The 19507-nt window shown below is 37.2% G+C and overlaps 1 protein-coding gene across 2 annotated transcripts in view; it reads left to right on the top strand.

Annotated features, from left to right (window-relative positions):
* The first annotated feature begins 4127 nt into the window (after positions 1-4127).
* Positions 4128-19507, top strand: part of pthlha (parathyroid hormone-like hormone a) — a 31684-nt gene continuing 16304 nt past the window's right edge. The window contains exons 1-5 of one of the 2 annotated variants that reach the window (XM_088923505.1): positions 4128-4205; positions 4359-4437; positions 4975-5082; positions 12804-13241; positions 17202-17270. In XM_088923505.1, the coding sequence (XP_088779631.1) occupies positions 4976-5082; positions 12804-13218 (522 nt within the window). In that variant the 5' untranslated portion in view covers positions 4128-4205; positions 4359-4437; position 4975 and the 3' untranslated portion in view covers positions 13219-13241; positions 17202-17270. Of the gene's footprint in view, positions 4206-4358; positions 4438-4974; positions 5083-12803; positions 13242-17201; positions 17271-19507 lie in introns of those variants that run through there. The other variant, XM_088923506.1, reaches the window with a different exon arrangement.

The raw sequence follows: 19507 nt of genomic DNA, 5'->3' as shown, positions 1-19507 counted from the left end.
CTTACAGCATCAGTGAGTGGGGTTTGTATTACTAAGAGTTTTTTTATCTTTGCTTTTATGTTGGATCTTGCACAGAGCTCAACATAAAAGCACCATCACTAAGGTCTTACATAAAGTGCAGTATGTTACCTTATTTTTCATCAGAAACAGAAGTGAAGGTATAATGGAACATACATAAAATTCAGGCCTCATAATGCAGAATAAATGATGAAGTTTGAAATGGTTTCTTTCTCGTGCAACAGTTATATCCCAAGCCAATCAGTACTTGTGACAAACCTGCTGTGTCATAAGATCAGCCCCTTGACACAGGATAAACTGCAACAAACGAACATTATAACATAAAGCTTAGGTCAAATATTTCAGGCTAGTTCTTTATTAATTGGTAATAGACAAAAAATATACAACATATTGCAGGAACCTTTATCAGGTAATCACGGAAATGCAAGTTTATGCTAGCATTTCTTCCAATATATTCATCAATAGAAGTGACAGTCAACACTTGGTGTTGACCCCACGTAGCTGACTCTAAAGGATTTAAAGACAGTGTGTAAAATTAACAGAAGGCATTCTTTAAACTTTCCTGTCATTCATCAGACTCCCGAGCTCTTGAACCACTGCCTGAGGAAACAAGGTACACTGTCAGTGTCGGAGCAGTCACTCACGCCTGCTCTTGGCTCCCACCACAGGTCTAAAAGCAAATAGGTGGCGGAGCATCATGTGCCATTCTTATGTCGTACTGCAGTTTGGTCTACCTGAGTGATGGCTGTCAATCAGTATGAAATCAGGATGCCCATCTTAGAATATAGCCATTGACTGACATTTCTGACTTAGTCCTGCCAAACTAGAAGAGGAAGTGACACCGGTGTTGAAAGAGAGCAGTGGCAGGCAAAGGCCAGCGATGGCCTTGGGTCACTGCTCCGGCACTGAGCTACTTTCAAAAGCTGCATTGACAGACACATGAAACATTGCAATGGCAGGCATGAAGAACCTCCCATGATTCTTTCCTATCCTCCCTTAACTAAGCATGGCTGTCATTCGACATTCCCCAGAAATGTCTTGGAAAGAAATCACTACTGCTTATGTATTTTTTCATTGTACTGCAGTATGTTCATCATGTTCATCATTTCATTGTACTGCAGTACTGTATGTTTCTATATTCTAGTATAACAGGGCCTGATCGCAATGATTTACACTCAGTTTGTCTGTGACTTTCCAGTGTCAGAGAGTACAAAGCAACAGGAGGTGGGATTACAAACCCCCTGTCCTAAGCTTTTTTGATTAATTCAATCCTTTATTTAAAAAGATACAGTACCTTAACCAAAAACATTTTATTTTACTAGAACTCCAAACAGAAGCACACTCTTTGCTATAAACGAATCAGTGGCCCTTTTGCATTTCATATTTGTGCTCTTGTCTTCTCACCTGCCCCTCCTGTGAAGACACATGAGCAGAGACACTCAAGGCAGCCCCTCCCTCCAGTACAGTACAGCAATGTGCATGTAATATATCCACTAATAAGTAGATTTCATCAGGGTTCTCCATCTGGGCTTTCCATTCCTTCATAACTGGGTTACAGCTCGTGAAATGCAAAAGCTAAAGAAAATGAAATAAATGTAAATGAAAATGAAATAATGTAAAACTCAAAACTGACAATTTGATCAGACACTCTTTATCCAAGGCATGTGTACAAGATTGGAGGAATACGACGCCAAGTGCTGTAGTCCACATTCTTTTTCAAGGAAGTGATACCGATAAAACAGGCGTCAGCCAAAAACATCGTCTTTTAAAGTGGAACTGCTATGGTAACAGTTCTTTTAAAGGAACTGCTTCCACTGTGTCTTTTATAAGCTTTCCTGGAAAACTTGTTAAATTTCAAAAGCACTTATTTAATGGCAAAATCTTAATTTGTTTGCTCTTTGCTATCCAGAAAAGCAAGAGTAAAATTTGTCATTTTCCTTCAATTTGTCAGTTTTGAGGCAAGAAGTGTTAAAATGTTTTGTTAGGAAGCTTTTAGAAACAATTTAAATCTCAACAAAGGGAAGAACATACCGTATTTCATATAAATCTTCAAGTTTCCTTTTCAAAGGTTGCAGTTTTCCTTAAATGTTTGAAAAAGTTAAAGAAGTGAACACTTTGAGGAATAAAAAATTGACAGACTAATGTTCCTTCATATTGTGGGTTAAACATGATGATCACAAACTAATGCTACTACTTAGCATTCAGTTTGAGATACCAATAAATAAACACTAGATGATGGGAGACTGGTTAATACTACAAACAAAACATTACAGGGTTATTAATTATCAAGGTACTAAGATTATGAGTTATCAGTTTGCACTGCAAACAAATTAAGATTGAGTAAAAGTAACAAAACAACATTGAATAATGACACTTCTCTGCTGAACAACCTTTCTTAAATTAAATGATTAATATTCTTAAATATATGACACAGATTGACTGACATTTTTGGAAAGATTGCATTTCTAATCAAGTTTGAAAGAAGTAATAACACTTTTCATTTGTAGCTAAATATATTCATGTTTTAATACAACAATGATTGTGTTATTTATCTGAAAAAGAATAATTGTCTCTTATTTTGTAATTTTTTCTAAGTCAACAGAAATATAGAGATAAATAATATTTTCATTTACCACTTCATTTAATAAAAGAAGTCAAGACAATATATATATCAAGACAAAAAGTAATAACAATATATTTCTGCATATCATTGTATGTGTGTCACCAAGTGTATTGGTAAATTACTGTATTCCATTCAACCTGTTCATTATATTATCTCCATTTTAAAGTCTATACATGTATAGATATTGATATGTAAGATATATGTCAATTTTAACATTCTTGTAACTCACAATTCCAGCCTCATGCATTCAAAGTTTGAAATGCACAGATATGCTTTACTGAAATCTGTTTTCTGAACAATACGTCTATGTCCCCTGACTTTGAAGGGATGATAATTTATCCCACAAAATATCTGTGTGGAAACGTTGTGACTATAATCATTAAACAATCATGTACAACAACTAGATAATCACAATCCTTCCAGCACATGGAACATAATGCATGTCATTCTGTTGTTTAAACATTTACAGCAGCTACAGGGTAATTTTACCTGTACAAGCCATTTGACAGAGGCAGCTAATCATGAAGATAGTATTCTTTGTAGAGAAGCAAACCTTCATGTTTTCAATTTTGCACACCTGTTAAAATTTGATTGAAGTGTCTATGTCATATACAGTATATTTTTGTCAGGTTTTAGTCAAAGCAGAGACCCTAAGTTATTTCTCTTAAAACTTAGAGCACCAAAGTACTTAGAAACCACTAAGATGAAATGAAATGCATGCTAGTCTTCTTTTCATTTCTGTCAAAGTGATTGGAAGTAATATGCACGCTTTTTATAGCTAGGTCTTAAATAACAAATTCAGAAGCCGTCAACTGTAGTTTTAATAAGCACAGACCCCCCAAAAAATAAAAAGAACGAGAGTGAAACAAATCAGAATCAAGAAAAAGTGAAACCCTGTACGCTTAAATGCATTCAGCAAAACATCTAAATCATAACAGAAATAGATGAAACTTGACTTAAACTGTGAGCGCAGTCACTTCTCTGTTGTTTGGTTCAAATGCAGTAATGATTCAGAGCCTCTGAATTCCATATTTCAGTCTTCAAGATGTTTAAATTGAAAAGGGGTTTCTCACTTTTCACAGATTTGGCCCTTTAGAGGAAGGAATGTTATGAATTTCCTTTAGTGTTTCCTGGGGGTCTGCAGCACAGTTTGGGGGTTAAAGGCACAGGGGATCCTTTCCCTGTACAACATGCATTAACGTCTCCAGCAACAGCTGCTTCCAGGCACACACTGTCACTTAGGGTCTTTTGTTCTTGTCTGTGTGTTCCTTGGGCGCCACCTCCTTGCCACTGATCCACCAGCATGCTTTCCAATGAACTCCCAGGCAGGGGGAGACAAAGCCAGGGCACAGGCTAACTCATTCCAATAAGAGCCCTGCACAAACCTGCACAGGCAGCATGCTCCAAACTTTCTCATCACTCCTGCTGCGGCTGTGCTACTACTACAAGAAACTGTTCAGCTCTAATCAGCACAGCAACTAGTGCAAAGAACCGCACTTCAGAGGAGGAGCGTTGTCGATATATTGTCTTCATTTCTTTTTGCTTCTTTAATTTTAAATAACAAGTAAGTGAACAGCCCAATATATTTCAAGAGAGGAATTTTTTGTCTTTATTGGTTCTTGTAATGTCTGAGTCTCCATAATATAATTCTGATTTATTTCTACAGGAACTTAATTACTGCGGGGATTGATCTTCAACATGCTTTATTTTATTTCAGACTGGCTACTCCTTGAAGATTTCTTTCTTTTTGGAGGCTGAAGACAGAACGTGGCTTTGTAAAGCTGTTCCTTGGGAAAGTAAGTTTTTATTTTCTTCCAAGTTGACAATCAGTTTAAATTGTTGTGGTTATTTGAGTGAGTTTGTTTTTTATGTTTTAATAGCATTCTGTATTGCAACAGATCCAATAAGGAGTGCATCCTCAGTTGGAGCAAATAAAGTTTGCTGAAACACAATGCATGCATTAAAATATTCAGTATTAGCAGCTTGTCTTTATTTAGGAATAGTATAAGAGCAACAGTAATTAAAATAGAACCATAATCAAGGGTGGGCTCTTTTATTGCATGCACATATAAATTACTGTATATAAAATAAAATGGGATACATGTGTTCACAAAGTCCACCAAGGGTTTTTCGATATTTTATTACTTAATCAAAGTGGAAGCCTAAATGGAGCCAAAGAGAGTAATTTATGAACAAATTAATTTATAGAAAACAGATACATTTTCACTTTACTTTTGCATGCTCGGGAAGAGGGTCTTTTGAAAATGAACCACTGAATGCATTCAGAATACTTTAAATAAAGAAAGCTAACTCTCTCTCTTTCTTTTTCCCAGAATGCTTTGTTCAAGGAGATTATTTCAGCAGTGGAGTTTTGCTGTCTTTTTGTTGTGCTCTCCTGTCCCACACTATGGGAGACCTCTTGATGCTCTGAGCAACAGAGTGTAAGTCAGAGTTACAATCGACTTTCCATTCGTGATGGCTACCTTACTGGTGTTTTTTAAGAGTACAAATTGCACGTTTTAGGATGCACTTGTTTATTGTTAAACTGTTTCTCATTCTAATTTTTCAACATGATGTTCCAACTTTCATAGATATTAGTACGGTAACTTTCCAGATGAATTTTAATTTTGTGTTGTGTACCTTTAATGCAATATTAAGGCAGGCTGTAATGCAGTATTGAAGTACAAAAATCAAAACCAATTTTTTTGGTGTACATAATTTTAGTGCAGAACTTTCAGGTTCAATTCGGTCAATGGGAATCATACATATTGAACGTAAAGCAGTAGTACACTTCATCCTCAATCTACTGTATCTTTTTAACGGGCTTTGTACAGCTTTCAGGGTTGTTTCTATAGATTTGTCAGGATGTTTATGTTCAGAAAGTACTACGAGACTTAGTCCAGCACTCTGGAAAAAGCAGACGGTGAATTTCTTTTTCTGTTTAAGTTTGACATATTATCCTTCAGTGCGTGCTTGTTTGGAACTTCAGTCAGGATGTTTTAGGTTATTACCTCAGCCCGTCCTCAGTTGGTAGGCTGGGGTTTTTGGACTGTCTGCTAGAAACAGAAATGGCCTTATTTATTTATGCCCCTGTGACCAGAACTGCACTTTGTTGTGCATGTATGCGCTGGCTCTGGCCAATTTCCTATGTTTGTATATAGAAGGGTCTCAAATACATTGAAAATAATACTGATGTATTTGGACCAAGCAAAGCTCGACCTTAAATTAAGCAGCTGGTTAAAAAAGTGTGCTTGGAAATTTAAAATCATTAAAGTTTCGTTTTTTCCTTTCAGAAATCTAAGCCCAGTTATAAGTGGTTTACTTCATTTTATGATGTTACTACAAAGTTAATTGTTGTCTTACAGCATGTAAGATAGATGTCACTCCAGTTAAATTAGTAAAGAATAGGTCAGAAAAGTTTTGATCCACATTGACCAAGACATGAAGATTTACGCACCTGTTAGGCTTCGACATTTACAGATTTATAATCATTATTTCTATTTTTAGATGCTGAACATTATTAGTTCAAGAGGTCAGCCTTCATTAGAGAAATAAGATTTTTCTTATTTCTGTGCACTCAAATTAGAAATACATTTTGTTGCTTTTCCTGCTGATGTGGTTGAAGATAAACATTTTCAGATCCCAACTTGCAGAATATCACATATGCATATAGAGTACCATGTAGGAAAGACATAACAAAATACACAATGTATCTAAAATTATGCGTTTCTCTGACCCACATGCATTGTCAGAATGTTCTGTATAAAAATAGGAAATATTCATTGCCTGACTTGTTGAAAAGAAGAAAAAACTGATGTCGTTTAGAAAACCTTGTCATCATAAGAATAATATTCAAATTGGGAAGGTGGTTTTGTGACAGAAAATACTACAAAATTCTTATATTGTAAAAATAATTCTTAATTAAAAGATAAACTATGTCATTAAAAGTAGCGAAGAGTCACTCATTTTAGTTTTTTATACTGTAAGGCTTCAAATATTGCTTTACTATGCCATACTGTATGTAAAACTTGATTAAGAAATTAAAAATAATAATCATTAATCAAAGTCACATTTCCACTTAACATTAATTCTCAGCAAAATACATCCATGTAAATTAATTTTAAGCTTTATTTCATCTTTGAAAAGAAGGTATAACATATTTAATAAAGCTACAAAGAAAATCAATTATGTCTGTATATAGAATCAGAATCAGTAAATTCAAATAAATGGAAATAATACTTAATTTAAACAATCTTAAAAAGAAAACATAAATAGTTTATGCGTTTTGGGATAAAAATTAGAATAATTTACATTTCTGCAACTAATGTTTCAACATTTCCCCCATAAAAATTTTAATTAAAAGTGTCACTAAGTGAATGTGTCATAAGTCAACAGAATATCTTTTTTTGAAACAGATCTGACAGCTTTTAAATATGACAATTTCATATTTGAATTTACATTAACATGTATACTCTATTAGAATTAAAATTATGACTGATAACGGTAGTGTAACAAGCAGAATAAAAACCACCCTAATTCCGATTTTAACACAGTATCAATAAATACAAGCCTTTAAAAGATTTGTTTAGAGATACCAACTACAAAAACAACACAGCAAAATAAAACAGACACAGAATAATCAATCCTTTTGGCATTCTGCCTTGGAGCATTTAAGTCACACAAACGTTTTGGTTGACTCTCTGCCAAGTTTGTAAAAGAAGTTAAAATAAATGGTCTTGGAAGTTGGCTGAAATTACATGTATTGTGGTTAGCTTAAATGTAGAAAGCATTTTTCCAAGTACAGAGAAACAATTAACTTCAGGTAGGCCAAATAGAGATTTCTGTTGGAGTTTTGCCATTCCAGGATGTTTTAAGATTTTTTTTCTCATTCTTTTTTGTACCTTCACTGCAGGGAATGTTTGAAGAAAGCTTATTAAAAGGTTAAAGGTGTTATATCACTCTTCAAATAAGTCAAATTCACCATTAATGTTTGCAAAATGGGAAAATGTTTGTGTGCATATAAACACAAATTTTTGCTGTCCTACAAGAGAAATTCTTTTAATTATCCAATATGTTAAATTCTCTATTGACAGATTAATTTGAAGAACAAAAACATTTTACTATTTAAAAATGAACTTTATTGTTTTTTATACATATGTGTACATAAGTGTAAATGTACACATATGTAAGCACATTTCTAATGCTGAATAAAGTGTTTCATTTCATGCACAAAGCCAAAACTCCACGTGTTTCATTGACAAAATAAGCAAGACAGAGTATCTCCCACTGCATTTAAACCTGGAGTGTCATTGCCTGTCAATGAAGAGAGGCTCTTCTCATGGCACAGTGGTTTAAAAATCTGTGGCCATTTCTGTTGTGACTCTTACCAGGTTAAAAATAATTGAGTGTTTTTTTCCTGCACAGTGACTGTAGAAAATATAGCTTTCTGGTGAAATACAGTAGCTCTCCAGCGCACAGTCCCCTGATACTATACATCACATTTTAAACCATACAGTATAAGCATAACCAAAACCATATTTCACCTGCAGGTGAACCACTAATCACCTATATGTTTTAGAACTTTTACTACTGATTTTTCACATTTTCATTTAAGTTTCACACATCTAATAATTTATTTTTCATTGGCTTTTTTGTTTTTCTTTTTTTCTTGGTGAGTAGACCGATTTCTCCTAAAGACACCCCATGATTCTCAAAAGCAAAAGCGAGAACCGTGGTATTTGTATTTCTATTTCGAAAAAAGTACCCGCAACAGAGATTTTTAACCGAAGTACCTTCAGGACGAGCTATTTTACTAAGAGGTCAGCCAATGAAGGCCAACTGATGTTTTACATTTTTGTACTTTTCTAAGACGTCAGGGAAATAAGAGACCAACCAAAAGAAAAGAGTGAAAGTGACTAATAATCATGAGCTGCACAGAGAAACTGGTAAGAAAATAGACATTGTGAAAATTTACATAGTATAATGTTCCCCTTTAAGGGCTATAAATACTGGCACTGAGTCAGTTTGATTTTCTTTTCTTTGGGTGGTGATGAAAAAAGAGGATATGTACCACTTGTGAATCCTGGCAGCAATGATTCTCACTTGCTTTGCCTCTTATGACACCTCTCATACAGTATGTCAACAGAGCGTCTCAGCTCTACACTTGTATTTAATGTATGCTTTTTTACATATAGGTAGTTTTCACTGTGCTGTCCTCACACGGCATTCTGCTATGTTAGAAACATTCCAGTTTAGGGATGGCACACCAGTAAAAAAAAAAAAGCATTGGATTTAATGTTCTTAATTAATGAGTAACAGAAACATAGGTGTTTCATGTCTGGTACATGTTAAGCCACCTTTCTCATACCAATAACAAAGAGAAGAAAACTTTTCTTCTAGTTCTTTTTTTATAAAGACATGTCATTGTAGAACAAAGGTTGAAAATTATATTATCATTTGTAAGGTACAGTGGGTCAAAAATATTTAAGTTGTTTCACCTTTTTCTTTTTTGCCTACAAAAAAATCTCAGGTAAATGGTAAGAACAAACTTCCTGGAGGCAGGATAAAATCACATTCTGACGTTGTGTAGTGAGACTATTGTGTAATAAAACCACTGCACTTCCACCATTAGGCAGAAGAGACTTCTTTTCATGTTCACCATAAATGTTAGGGAATTGTTGAATCTCTTCTAAAGCATCCTCTTAAGAGGCAAAATTTATTTTCCTCAGAATGAAAAACTGTTAGCTTACAATCCTTGGCTGGAAGACCTATATTTATTCTTTAACAGTGCTGGGAAAAGTGCAATATTCTGTCTTTATTATTTTACTTGGAACAAAATGCAAACATAACTAAATATTGCAGAAAGCAATTCTTGAAGAGTGTCACCTTTCTTTTGGTTGGATTTTGATAGATGCCATCCTTGGTAACAATCAAAAAGAAAATTAGTACAAATATGTGCTATTTTGAGAATGCAATTAAAATGTTTCTTCTTAATGAAAATCCTTATTTGTCCTTTCATTTTATTGCCCTCAATCTGTAATTTCACTTCGGCATTGTAGGCTGTAGAAGTGTCCTTCCTAATTTGACTTGTCAGGCCATTAGACACCTCTTATCATTCTAAACGTACCTCACCACCGACAGAGAAGCAACATCTGATGGAGGTTAGTTGAGCTCTGATCGATAATACTGCAAGCTCACATGCTCTTCAGAAGTCAGGAATACCCTGGCCTGATGAAGCTCACCAGCACCTGGTGGTGCTTAGACACTTGCATGTCTCCACTTGAGAGCTCCCAGTTGCGGTCAGATAATGACAAATTCAGCACTTTCTGGACTGCAGATCTAGCACTGGACTTTGTATCTCATTCAGCTGCTCATGAACCCCTTAAATTTGAAAGCTGGTCATTTATTTTAAATCTAATTTGAAATCACTTCTCTTGACAATTATGGAATGCTCCACTTCACATTGCACCTTGACACTGGAAGTATGTTGAAAAGTTAGGGACTTGTAATATCCGGACAGATTCTCTTTGTGCTTGATGAGTCTGCACAGCAGATGTGAATGAGCTGTTAAAAACCTGGAAAACAGAACTTGACCCTGTCAGCCTATCTGCCCTCTCTGGGTGCCTGTAAAAGGAATCACCTTTTCATATCAGAGGAAAAACAGATGCTTTATTGCATCTGCTCTAGGTCCCTTGCCAAATCGAGCACGGTGGTGATCTTGGTGGAACCAGGAGTTGAACTAGGCATCGTCTTTCACATCAGACGATGTGCCGTCTGTCACTGGAGCCCCAGCGAATCTTTCTTGCTGTTCATTCAACAGAACCGCACAGTATGCTTCAAATAAGAAATAGTCTCATAGTTTCTGAAAGTCTCTCCTGTGACTGTGGTTACCCATGACATTGTTCTCATGGGGTAATGATTAAGTGAAGAGAGTCAAGTTTTATTTTCAGTCAAACCTTAATCCATATAGGTATCATAAAAGCCTTAAATAAGACAAACATTTCCACAGACAAAGGTACTATTACAATTTAACAATAATAAACTTTGTATAAAATAAGTGATTGCACAGCAGTCAAGCTACATTCTTGTGTGCGTAACATTTAGATTATGTCGCGTTGTCACGTAGCACGTGCATATTTATAGTATTTCCCATATTACATTACATATGTTTCCATATTTTTGGACTGCAATTCTCATTAATGACTTCATTTTGCTTTTCTCTTTCTGTGCTGTCTTGGGTTCAAGCTATATTCCAAACGTTTTCAAAACTTGTTCAGAAAAATAGCATGTATAACCCACACAATTAAATGCACATTTCTTTCTTAATAGTGCCATCTACTGGTTGAGACACGAAAAGCGCCATCATAAATGGAAAAATGTGGCTTCTTATATGCATGTTAAGCATTTCACCATTTTAAAAAACAGTGTAAACTAATATATTGTCGGTTGCATTGGTAAAGTATGTGTTTTTATTTAACATTGCCAGTGTTTAAATCTAAATTAGTACATATTTACTTATCAAGTTATTTTTTTACTGGACTTGACTCCTTCATAGGGACAATACATCAAAATATTTTCCTGTACATTCACATATAAACATATAGAAGGAATCTAAAGACTTTTGTAAGCCTTTTTGTGAGTTCAGTGGCCATTCTGGCAAGAGGGGCAGGAGTTTGCCCCAATACGTGCCAGCTCTTGCAGTGAAAGTGTTAAGAATCGTTTCTGATTTATTTTAGTTAGGTGTGAGGATCTGGAATTTTGTGGACTTAAGGTAAATACAACATCAAATAGTCCCTGGAGGTCTACCAGGTTTTTAGAAGCCTTGATTACTTAAGTAAAAACAGATTGAATCAAGGTAACTCCGTGAAATTGGGCAGTTATCTGTCAGTTTCGTAAGGAGGCAAAACGCAGGAGGACGTATAATAATTATCTGGGAGCAAGCCGTAAGGAAGCCAAGAGGGGAGGGTCGTACTGTGACTGAAGGGAAACGGCGTCCAACCAACTTGTATCAATACCACATTGCGGTCACACTTGACGGTCAGACTTACCAGTAAACTAACAAATCAAGGCGGATAAAAAAAAAGGGTAAACAAAATATTAGGCTTTGCTGAAAGTTTGTAAAAGAATGTGTCCAGTGCTTCTTTTAATTAACCTTGGCCGTGGTTGTGAGAATATTGCAATGCTCGGCACTTTGAAACACTAGCATGCATAACAAACTAAAACATACACATCAAAATTTCCATGGCCTGTCCTTATAGGAACAGTTAATGCCTCTGTCAGGCGGCATAAGCCTGCTCCAAAATTCAAAGCATTATATTATGTAGTCTGCTCTGTATTAGGCGATGACAGAGGTTTTAAAGGCAGCGGCGATATGTTATTTATTCTTTAATAATATAAAAAAATGGCGACTGGCAAGGATCTCTTCTGTTTTCATCAAACCGAAATGTTTGATGAAAAAAAATAATCCCTGTATTTGAGAAGGGACATGTGGGAGACCATTTTAAATACAGTATGTGCTTAGTATTTCGATGGTGACGCTGTGTGGATATAAAGCATGTTAGAGGACTAATCTCCAAAGTAGTTGACTGCCACAGACAATTCAAATACTGAAGCTCTTAACAATAATGATGACACAAATTGTTTGCGTTCTCGTTAGTAATGGAATAAAATTGAACCCAACAAGTTCTATACTTTTCTGAATCATATTATTAAGTGAAGCAATTCAAAGTTTTTTTTTAGTAGTTGGTAGCTTATCAATATAAGGATTTAATTATGCCATTTCCTGAAGGAAGCCACATTATTGTCTTCAACCACACAGCTGGGTAGCTTGTCTCACCCTCCCACAACCCTCTGGGTAAAGAAGTGCCTCTGTTTTAAATGCACTTCTGCAAATTTTCCACATGTGTCCTCTGGCTTCTGCTTCACTCTTCATTCTGAAGAAATCCTCTGAGTTCCCTTTATATGTGCCTTTGGGGACTTTAAATACTTGTATTCAGTCCTCTTGTAATCTTTTTTGTTCAAAACCAAAAAAGGTTCAGTTCCCAGAACAGTAATTCCTACAACATTCTAAAATGAGGCCTAACTTAGTGCTAACAATTGCAATACATGGATGTTTTTCCTAGTCCAAGCTTTTGTTTTCATTCTCTCCCTGTTCCCATGGCAGCAAGCGGTCAGTGACGCATGCGCAGCTGATGCACGACAAGGGGAAGACTTTGCAAGACTTCAAGAGACGCATGTGGCTGCAGGAACTCCTGGATGAGGTCCACACGGCCGAGATCAGGGAGCTGCCCAGCCGCACCACCAACCCCAAGCCAGCAGGCAGCACCAAGAACTACCCCATGGGCTTTCGGGTGGAGGAAGAGGGCACCAACCTCCCGCAGGAGACGAACAAGTCCCAGACCTACAAGGACCAGCCCCTCAAAATCACCAGCAAGAAGAAGAAGAAAGGGAGGTCTGGGAAGCGGCGGGACAGTGAGAAGAAGAAAAGGAGGGCGCGCTCCGTCGGCGTGCAGGAGCAGGGCAGTGGATATGGTCTGGAGTGGAGCCCGTACTTCAGCCTCTTGCAGCTCCTGCACTAGGACCCAGTCACATTCGGACTAAGGTAAACTCTTCTATTGATTGCTCTTTCCCCCCGGTGCTGCCGTTAGCGTTTACACTAGTGACTACAGTACATCTCTGATCAGCCAAGGTGGCTGCTTCTCACTCTACGAAGGTTTTGGTCTGTGAGTGGAACAAAAGGTGAAATAACAAGGTCCCATGTTGTAAACAGAACTATAGGACCCATTTGTGCCTTCTTTAACTTGATTTGGACTGATTTCAACAGAAGCAGAGTTGTTAGGGCACAGGAGAGCCCCTACCAATAAAGGCACTGCTCTGAGCGCAGGCTGATTTCTCTGATTGGGTGTCACAGGTTCAAACGGGAGACTGCCCCAGAGAGTAATGTTGGATTGGTCAGTTGGGGTCATCTGCTCCTAGCATCACTGTGAGGAGGCATCCTCTTGGACTAACATAAGAATTAAACAATTAATAAATAATGGAAAACAGCAGGTGAATAATTGTCGTAATTGAATAAAATAAGCATAGTAATGCGTCTTGGTTTCATAAGTATTTTTTTTGTTTGCAACACAAATCAAGGCTGTGTAACTGCTCTTTAGTACTCAGTGGTATCACTGACCACAGATCCGAATTCGCCGAATACAGAAATTCAATGCATTCATTCAAAGTCTATTGTGAAAAACCTCTAAGGTAAATCAGGTTGGTGTTATTGGAGCAGTAGGTGGCACTATTGCCTCTGGACTAGAATGTCCAAACCTGTGTCCCAGAATACCAGAATGGTGATAGGGGACACTGCATTGTAGGAGGTTCTGTCCTCTGGATGGGACATTAATCCAAGGTCCTGACTACTTGGTCAAAAATATCACAGCACTGTTCTGCAAGACTAGTGTTAACCCCAGTGCTCTGGCTAAATTCACTTTTGTCTACCTAGACGTCTCCCTCATTCATTTGATCATTGATCATTTGATAACTTTTCCACTTAATCTTGTATAGTAGGGCTTATTGCATATGATGGCTGCTGTACGTCACCCAGCTGCTGTTCTTCAGTGGTCCTACCTTCATGTTAAACATTTTGGGATAATTTGAGATGGAAAGCAGTGTACAAATGCAAGCAATAATGATCCATTATTAAACAGTTGGTATTGCGTTATAGTTTTATTCAATTCAACTTTTTCAATTCAACATTGTTTGAGAGCTAATGAAGCCGCTGCGTCCATGCGCGCCGCCATCTTGGACAGCTGTTAACTGGAGCTGTTGAACAAATGGCTACTAGCAAAAGTCAAGCGTCCCACTTTCAGAAATTACATTGCTATTGTGGTGTTTTAGTTCTCTAATTTATGAAAAAGGTCTGGAAGAGGGCTCCCACTGATTGACGAGTATTTAAATACAAGACGTTGAGACTAAAAAAAGAAACTATGTTTCTGTCACCTTTCAAAACGTACGCCTTAATCCTGATGAACATCATAATCATGGAGAAAAATCCCAAAAGAAAAAATATTTTTATCAAAGAACTGATGTATTTCATTATTTCTCCATAAGACATACTTTGGTTTACTGTGTGTCAGTCTGCTATCAGTTCTTATGTAAAGTGTATTCAATATGGGGGAGACGCAATGGCGTGATTGTGTACTTTCTGCGAGCAGTCTGCATGTTCTCCCTGTGTCTAGGCCAGATTGTGCAGGACCAGCGTAGAATTCAGCCATAATCTATTTTAAAAATTACCAATTGATGTTTAGAGACAAAGTAAAAAAGCCCTCAGATTAATGTCCCATCCAAAGGACAGCACTTTGTCCTTGGTCATAGTACCACCTGCTGGCCCGCCACTACCACATGCAGCAGTGACCTGGTCTTCCTTGAAGGCTTGCCTTCACAGGCAGGCCCTGACTTGCATAGCTTCTGAGATTTGCTCAATTCAGAGCAGTAATAATTCTGCTTGTACCTCAGTACACCTGTACACTCCAGTACTGTATTCAAACCGTCTGGCCTGTCTAGTGACAACTTTTTTATTGTTTACAGAACACAGATTTTCCAGAACCACTATTGCACTGCCCCTAGTCTTATCAGAAATATGTGTATGGCTGCCCAATGTTTCTCCCTGAACATCCTATGAACAATGTTGTAGGAATTGTAGGACAATGTGGGAATTGAGTTCCTGTGCAATTAAGAAACCACACATCTACGTTTTGAAGTGCTTGAGCTTTAAAAGTGAACTGTTTCCTGAATTCCATTTAACATTTTTTACTGAGTTGCTGTTCTGTACTGTCTTATTGAGTCAGGCCTTTGACATTTTAAGTAAGGCAATGTTTATGTAGTGGAAGGTGCCCCCTTTGCTTAATTGCGAACATGTGCATTGAACCCTCATGTTCAGAAGGGAGATGGGCCACTCTGTCCTATGGCCAAAAAGGCTTCTTTACAGCACAAGGGAATCTAGCTACTTGGCAGTGGTTGCCCAGATTCGTAATTTAAAACAGATTTTTAACTTTGGCTCACATTTGACCCTTATTTAAACACAAAGGTAGATTCAAACTGGGTAGAACATAGTAGCTAAAAAACAAAGCTGTACAAAAAAAGAATCTACATAATTCAGAATTAAATTGTAATCTATGGGCAGTGTTCAAATTACATCTGACAGATTTTAATTGATTAAATGCTTGATGACTTCATTGGTAAATTACAGTTCTATAAAACCATGGTTTCCTTTTTATTGACTGTAATTATTTAGATTCCTTCTGCTTGTATAGTTAAACATGCTAAGAGTGAACTGCATCAAATTATGTGTAGGAGAAACAATGTTAGAATAAAAATAGTTTTATAGATTTATGTTAATGTGCTTATGTACATATATAACAACATTAACAAGTGAAATGAACGTAACCTTTATCTACAAGTGCCTTTAAATCTCTCTTTTGTAGACCCATGTTATTATGTATGGTCTCACAATATTATGTATTGTCTCATAAAAATGATATTATCTGTATTCTGCCTTTTTGAGTTTTAGAATGATTTATCCTGTGTGTATCATTTTGGACTCTCATATTGATAATTACGTTTTATATTTCGTTAGATCCACTTTCAGGCAAAGGTTAAAAAAAACAATAAGGACCAAAGAGGTTTAATCTAATTATGCAAATCTTTTTGTAAGAGCATTTAAACTGAAGCAACATTTCCTACCTTTTATGACTGTCTTCCCTTCATTAAATGAGGTTAATTTCATTTGCAGTAATAAGTGTTATGCAAAGAATCATGTACTCCACCTGTTAGACTTCCTGAATTAATCCACGTGGAGCAGAATTGTCCACACTACATGAGAGAAAATGCCTCCTGGAGGGCTTTGCTAATTAAGGCTTTTGTCTAACTCAGGCTCAGGGGTTCGACTGTGCAGGGTGACTAAGCTGACTGTGGTCAGGATTTCACAAGCTGCCATCTGACCCATATGGTAGTTCGTAGCTAATTGATCCAATGATCTCCTGCAGGCATTTCTTGAAAGAAACCAGGGTATTGGCTTCAAAACATGGCTGGGTAGCTTGTTCCACACTCCCACAACTCTCTGGGTAAAGAAGTGCTTCCTGTTTTCAGTTTTAAATGTCCTTCCACGTAGTTCACACTTGTGCCCTCTGGTTCCCCTTTCAGTGTTCATTCTGAAGAAATATGCTGGGTGGACTTTCTCAGTGCCTTTGACAGTTTTAAATGCTTGTATCAGGTCCTCTCGTAATCTTCTCTGTTCAAGATTAAAACAGCTCAGCTTCTTCAGCCTGTTAGCGTTCCACAGTAGACTGGATTGTAAAGGGTAGGGTGGGATAAATCGCTCGGGACTCTCTTATCTCTCAGTGGCCTTGCAGGATTTAAGTACATTATCAAAAGGGTGCGTTAAGAAAGTGACTTTTCCAGACTCTGTGGTTTGATCCCTGCTTGCCAATTGATGTTTAAAAAGGGGGAAATATACTGCTTATGCTGTTGTGAAATGTACTCCAAAAATAAAACATTTTTTTTTCTCTTTGTTTTGCAGGTACCCCACGGATTTATAATGGGGCACCTAAAGACTCATGTTGCAGTATTCTGTTATAGTGATTGTTCAGAAATAGAGAAAAAAATATTTATTTTTTGTAAATAGTTGAAACGCACCAGATTAGTGATGATAATTAAAAAAGTTATTCAGTGCTCCATGGAGCTGCAGATTTTGTTCATTGTGAATATTTCCTTTTTTTTTTGGTAGGACTAAGCTGATTATAATTGTCAGATTTGCCATAATTTATTTTGTTTGAATGGTGTATTTATTTTGTAAATGTATAATGGTGCTGCTGACTTTCTATATTTTTGTAACATAATGCACTTTAGATATATATATCAAGTAATTTTGTTAATTGACCTAATAAAGTGTTCTCTTTTTGTGGTTGGTTTTGATGAAGAAAAAAATATGTTCTCGTTTTATTCACTGAGAGATTTGGAACATTGTGTTAGCATGCTGTTAACATGGCTTCATCTAATGCCTGTTCTCGAATATAGATGTTAAATATAGTCGATCAATCATTTGCTTCGAAGGTTCATTCCTGTGCTTCTTGCCTTGGTTGGAACAATCACTTTGTACTTCATAGCTCAGCCTTCTCTTATTTACACATTGACTTTCTGTTCTCTTATTTTTATCCTTATGTCCAACATGTATCCGGACTTATCTGTGCACCTTTGCAAACCAGGGAACGTACTTTATTATTTAACAACATTATGCGATTGACTCAAAGTCACTTAGGACTTGCACTGAAAGAATACAGCGTTTTGAAATGATTAAATATTTAACAGTACAGTAATGAGTTCATTGCTTTTTTTTTCCCCCTCAAAGTGCTGTCAGAAAAAGATGGTCACCCTTTTCATGATATATTTTTACTGCATGAAGGCCTGGGAAAACAATATGTGTATTTTCTATGACCATGGGAAAAAAACCAATTTGTATAAGCAAATGTTTATTTTCCAGTGTCTTTTTTGAACTTACACAGTATACTATATAAAGCATGTTCTTATGAGGGTGAAGGTTATGTACTCCCTGATTCTGTTTAGGGTTTCTCTTGGATCAGAAAACCTAGGGCAAGGCTACTTGAATAAAACATGAACCTGAGCCTACAGACATAACCTGTTGGTTAGCCTGAAATTTCTGGTCAAGCAAGGGGCAAATCTCACCCAAATCCAATAGTGACAGGTGGGTGTGTATAGCGTGGTGAAGGAACACCAGTAGCAAAATTGGACAGTTGAGTACAAGCATGTTATTATTCCTTTGATCATCTGAACTTCAAGAGCACTAGTGATACCATTACATGACCTCCTCAGTCAACTGCTAACTGTTGGATTGAGAGAAGTGAGATAGCAGCTCGGACTGCTACTCCCCACGGAAATGTTTCCAGCAATCACTCAAACATTTAGAAAGTCCAAGATCTATCCACGATGGCTGCCATACCATCCCCATGCTCAAGATTGCGATCGATGAGGAAGAAATCAGGGACAGATCACCCTTGAAGGTTCCAGATGACTTTCACTCCTATTTGACTGTGACGGATGAGTCATGGGTTTGTCAATGGGGCCATAGCATCCATGTTGTAGAAGCATAAAGGTTCCCACCAATCAGAGAGATTAACACTTAAAAACTGGGGGCTCCCAAGCGGCTGAAGGAGCAAACATGAGCTCTGTGATTGCAGGGTTGGGCGCAGGTCCCGGCAGGATTTCTCAAGTGGGGGTTCTCAGCCAACAGTGCTGGGTATGATGGGATTAGTGGACCAGCCATTCCTTGGCTCTCAGCCACATAGCAATCCCTGCAGCCTCCCAAACCCAGGCACGTATGCAGTGCTTTTGATGAGAAGCCCCAGGAACCTACACCTCCTCCATTGGGCACTGAATCTCTTGTATGGGAATGTTACCTGTGCCAGCTTAACTTGAACAAGTTGGAAAAGTCTGCTTAAACACCCTCATTCTCCCCTCTAAGCAGTCGTGGAGTTCATAGCTGTTGGCTAAGATTGCCAGATAAGATCATAGCAAAGGCTTTTTTGAATTTAAAAGTAATCCTTCCAGAGAAAATGGAAAACAGTATCGCAATGGAAGCTAAAATAAAGATTGCCATCTTTTTCCCTCCCCCCAAAGCAAATAGTACTGGATTAAGTACATAGAGGGAGCTAGAGATAGTAACAGGAATCCTTTAGACAACATAAGAACAACAGCTAATTAAGGAATATTTCACCCAAGTGTGTACCAAAGAAGAAATCTACTCCATGCGTCAGCCAAAATTCAAAATGAGATGTTAACACAGCTGGAGGCAGAGCTGTATTCCAGAAC

The sequence above is a fragment of the Atractosteus spatula genome, chromosome 8 (genome assembly GCF_055471065.1).
Source record: "Atractosteus spatula isolate fAtrSpa1 chromosome 8, fAtrSpa1.hap1, whole genome shotgun sequence".
Classification (NCBI taxonomy): domain Eukaryota; kingdom Metazoa; phylum Chordata; class Actinopteri; order Semionotiformes; family Lepisosteidae; genus Atractosteus; species Atractosteus spatula.
The sequence above is the reverse complement of the archived record's forward strand: the minus strand, read 5'-3'. Positions and strand labels throughout refer to the sequence as shown.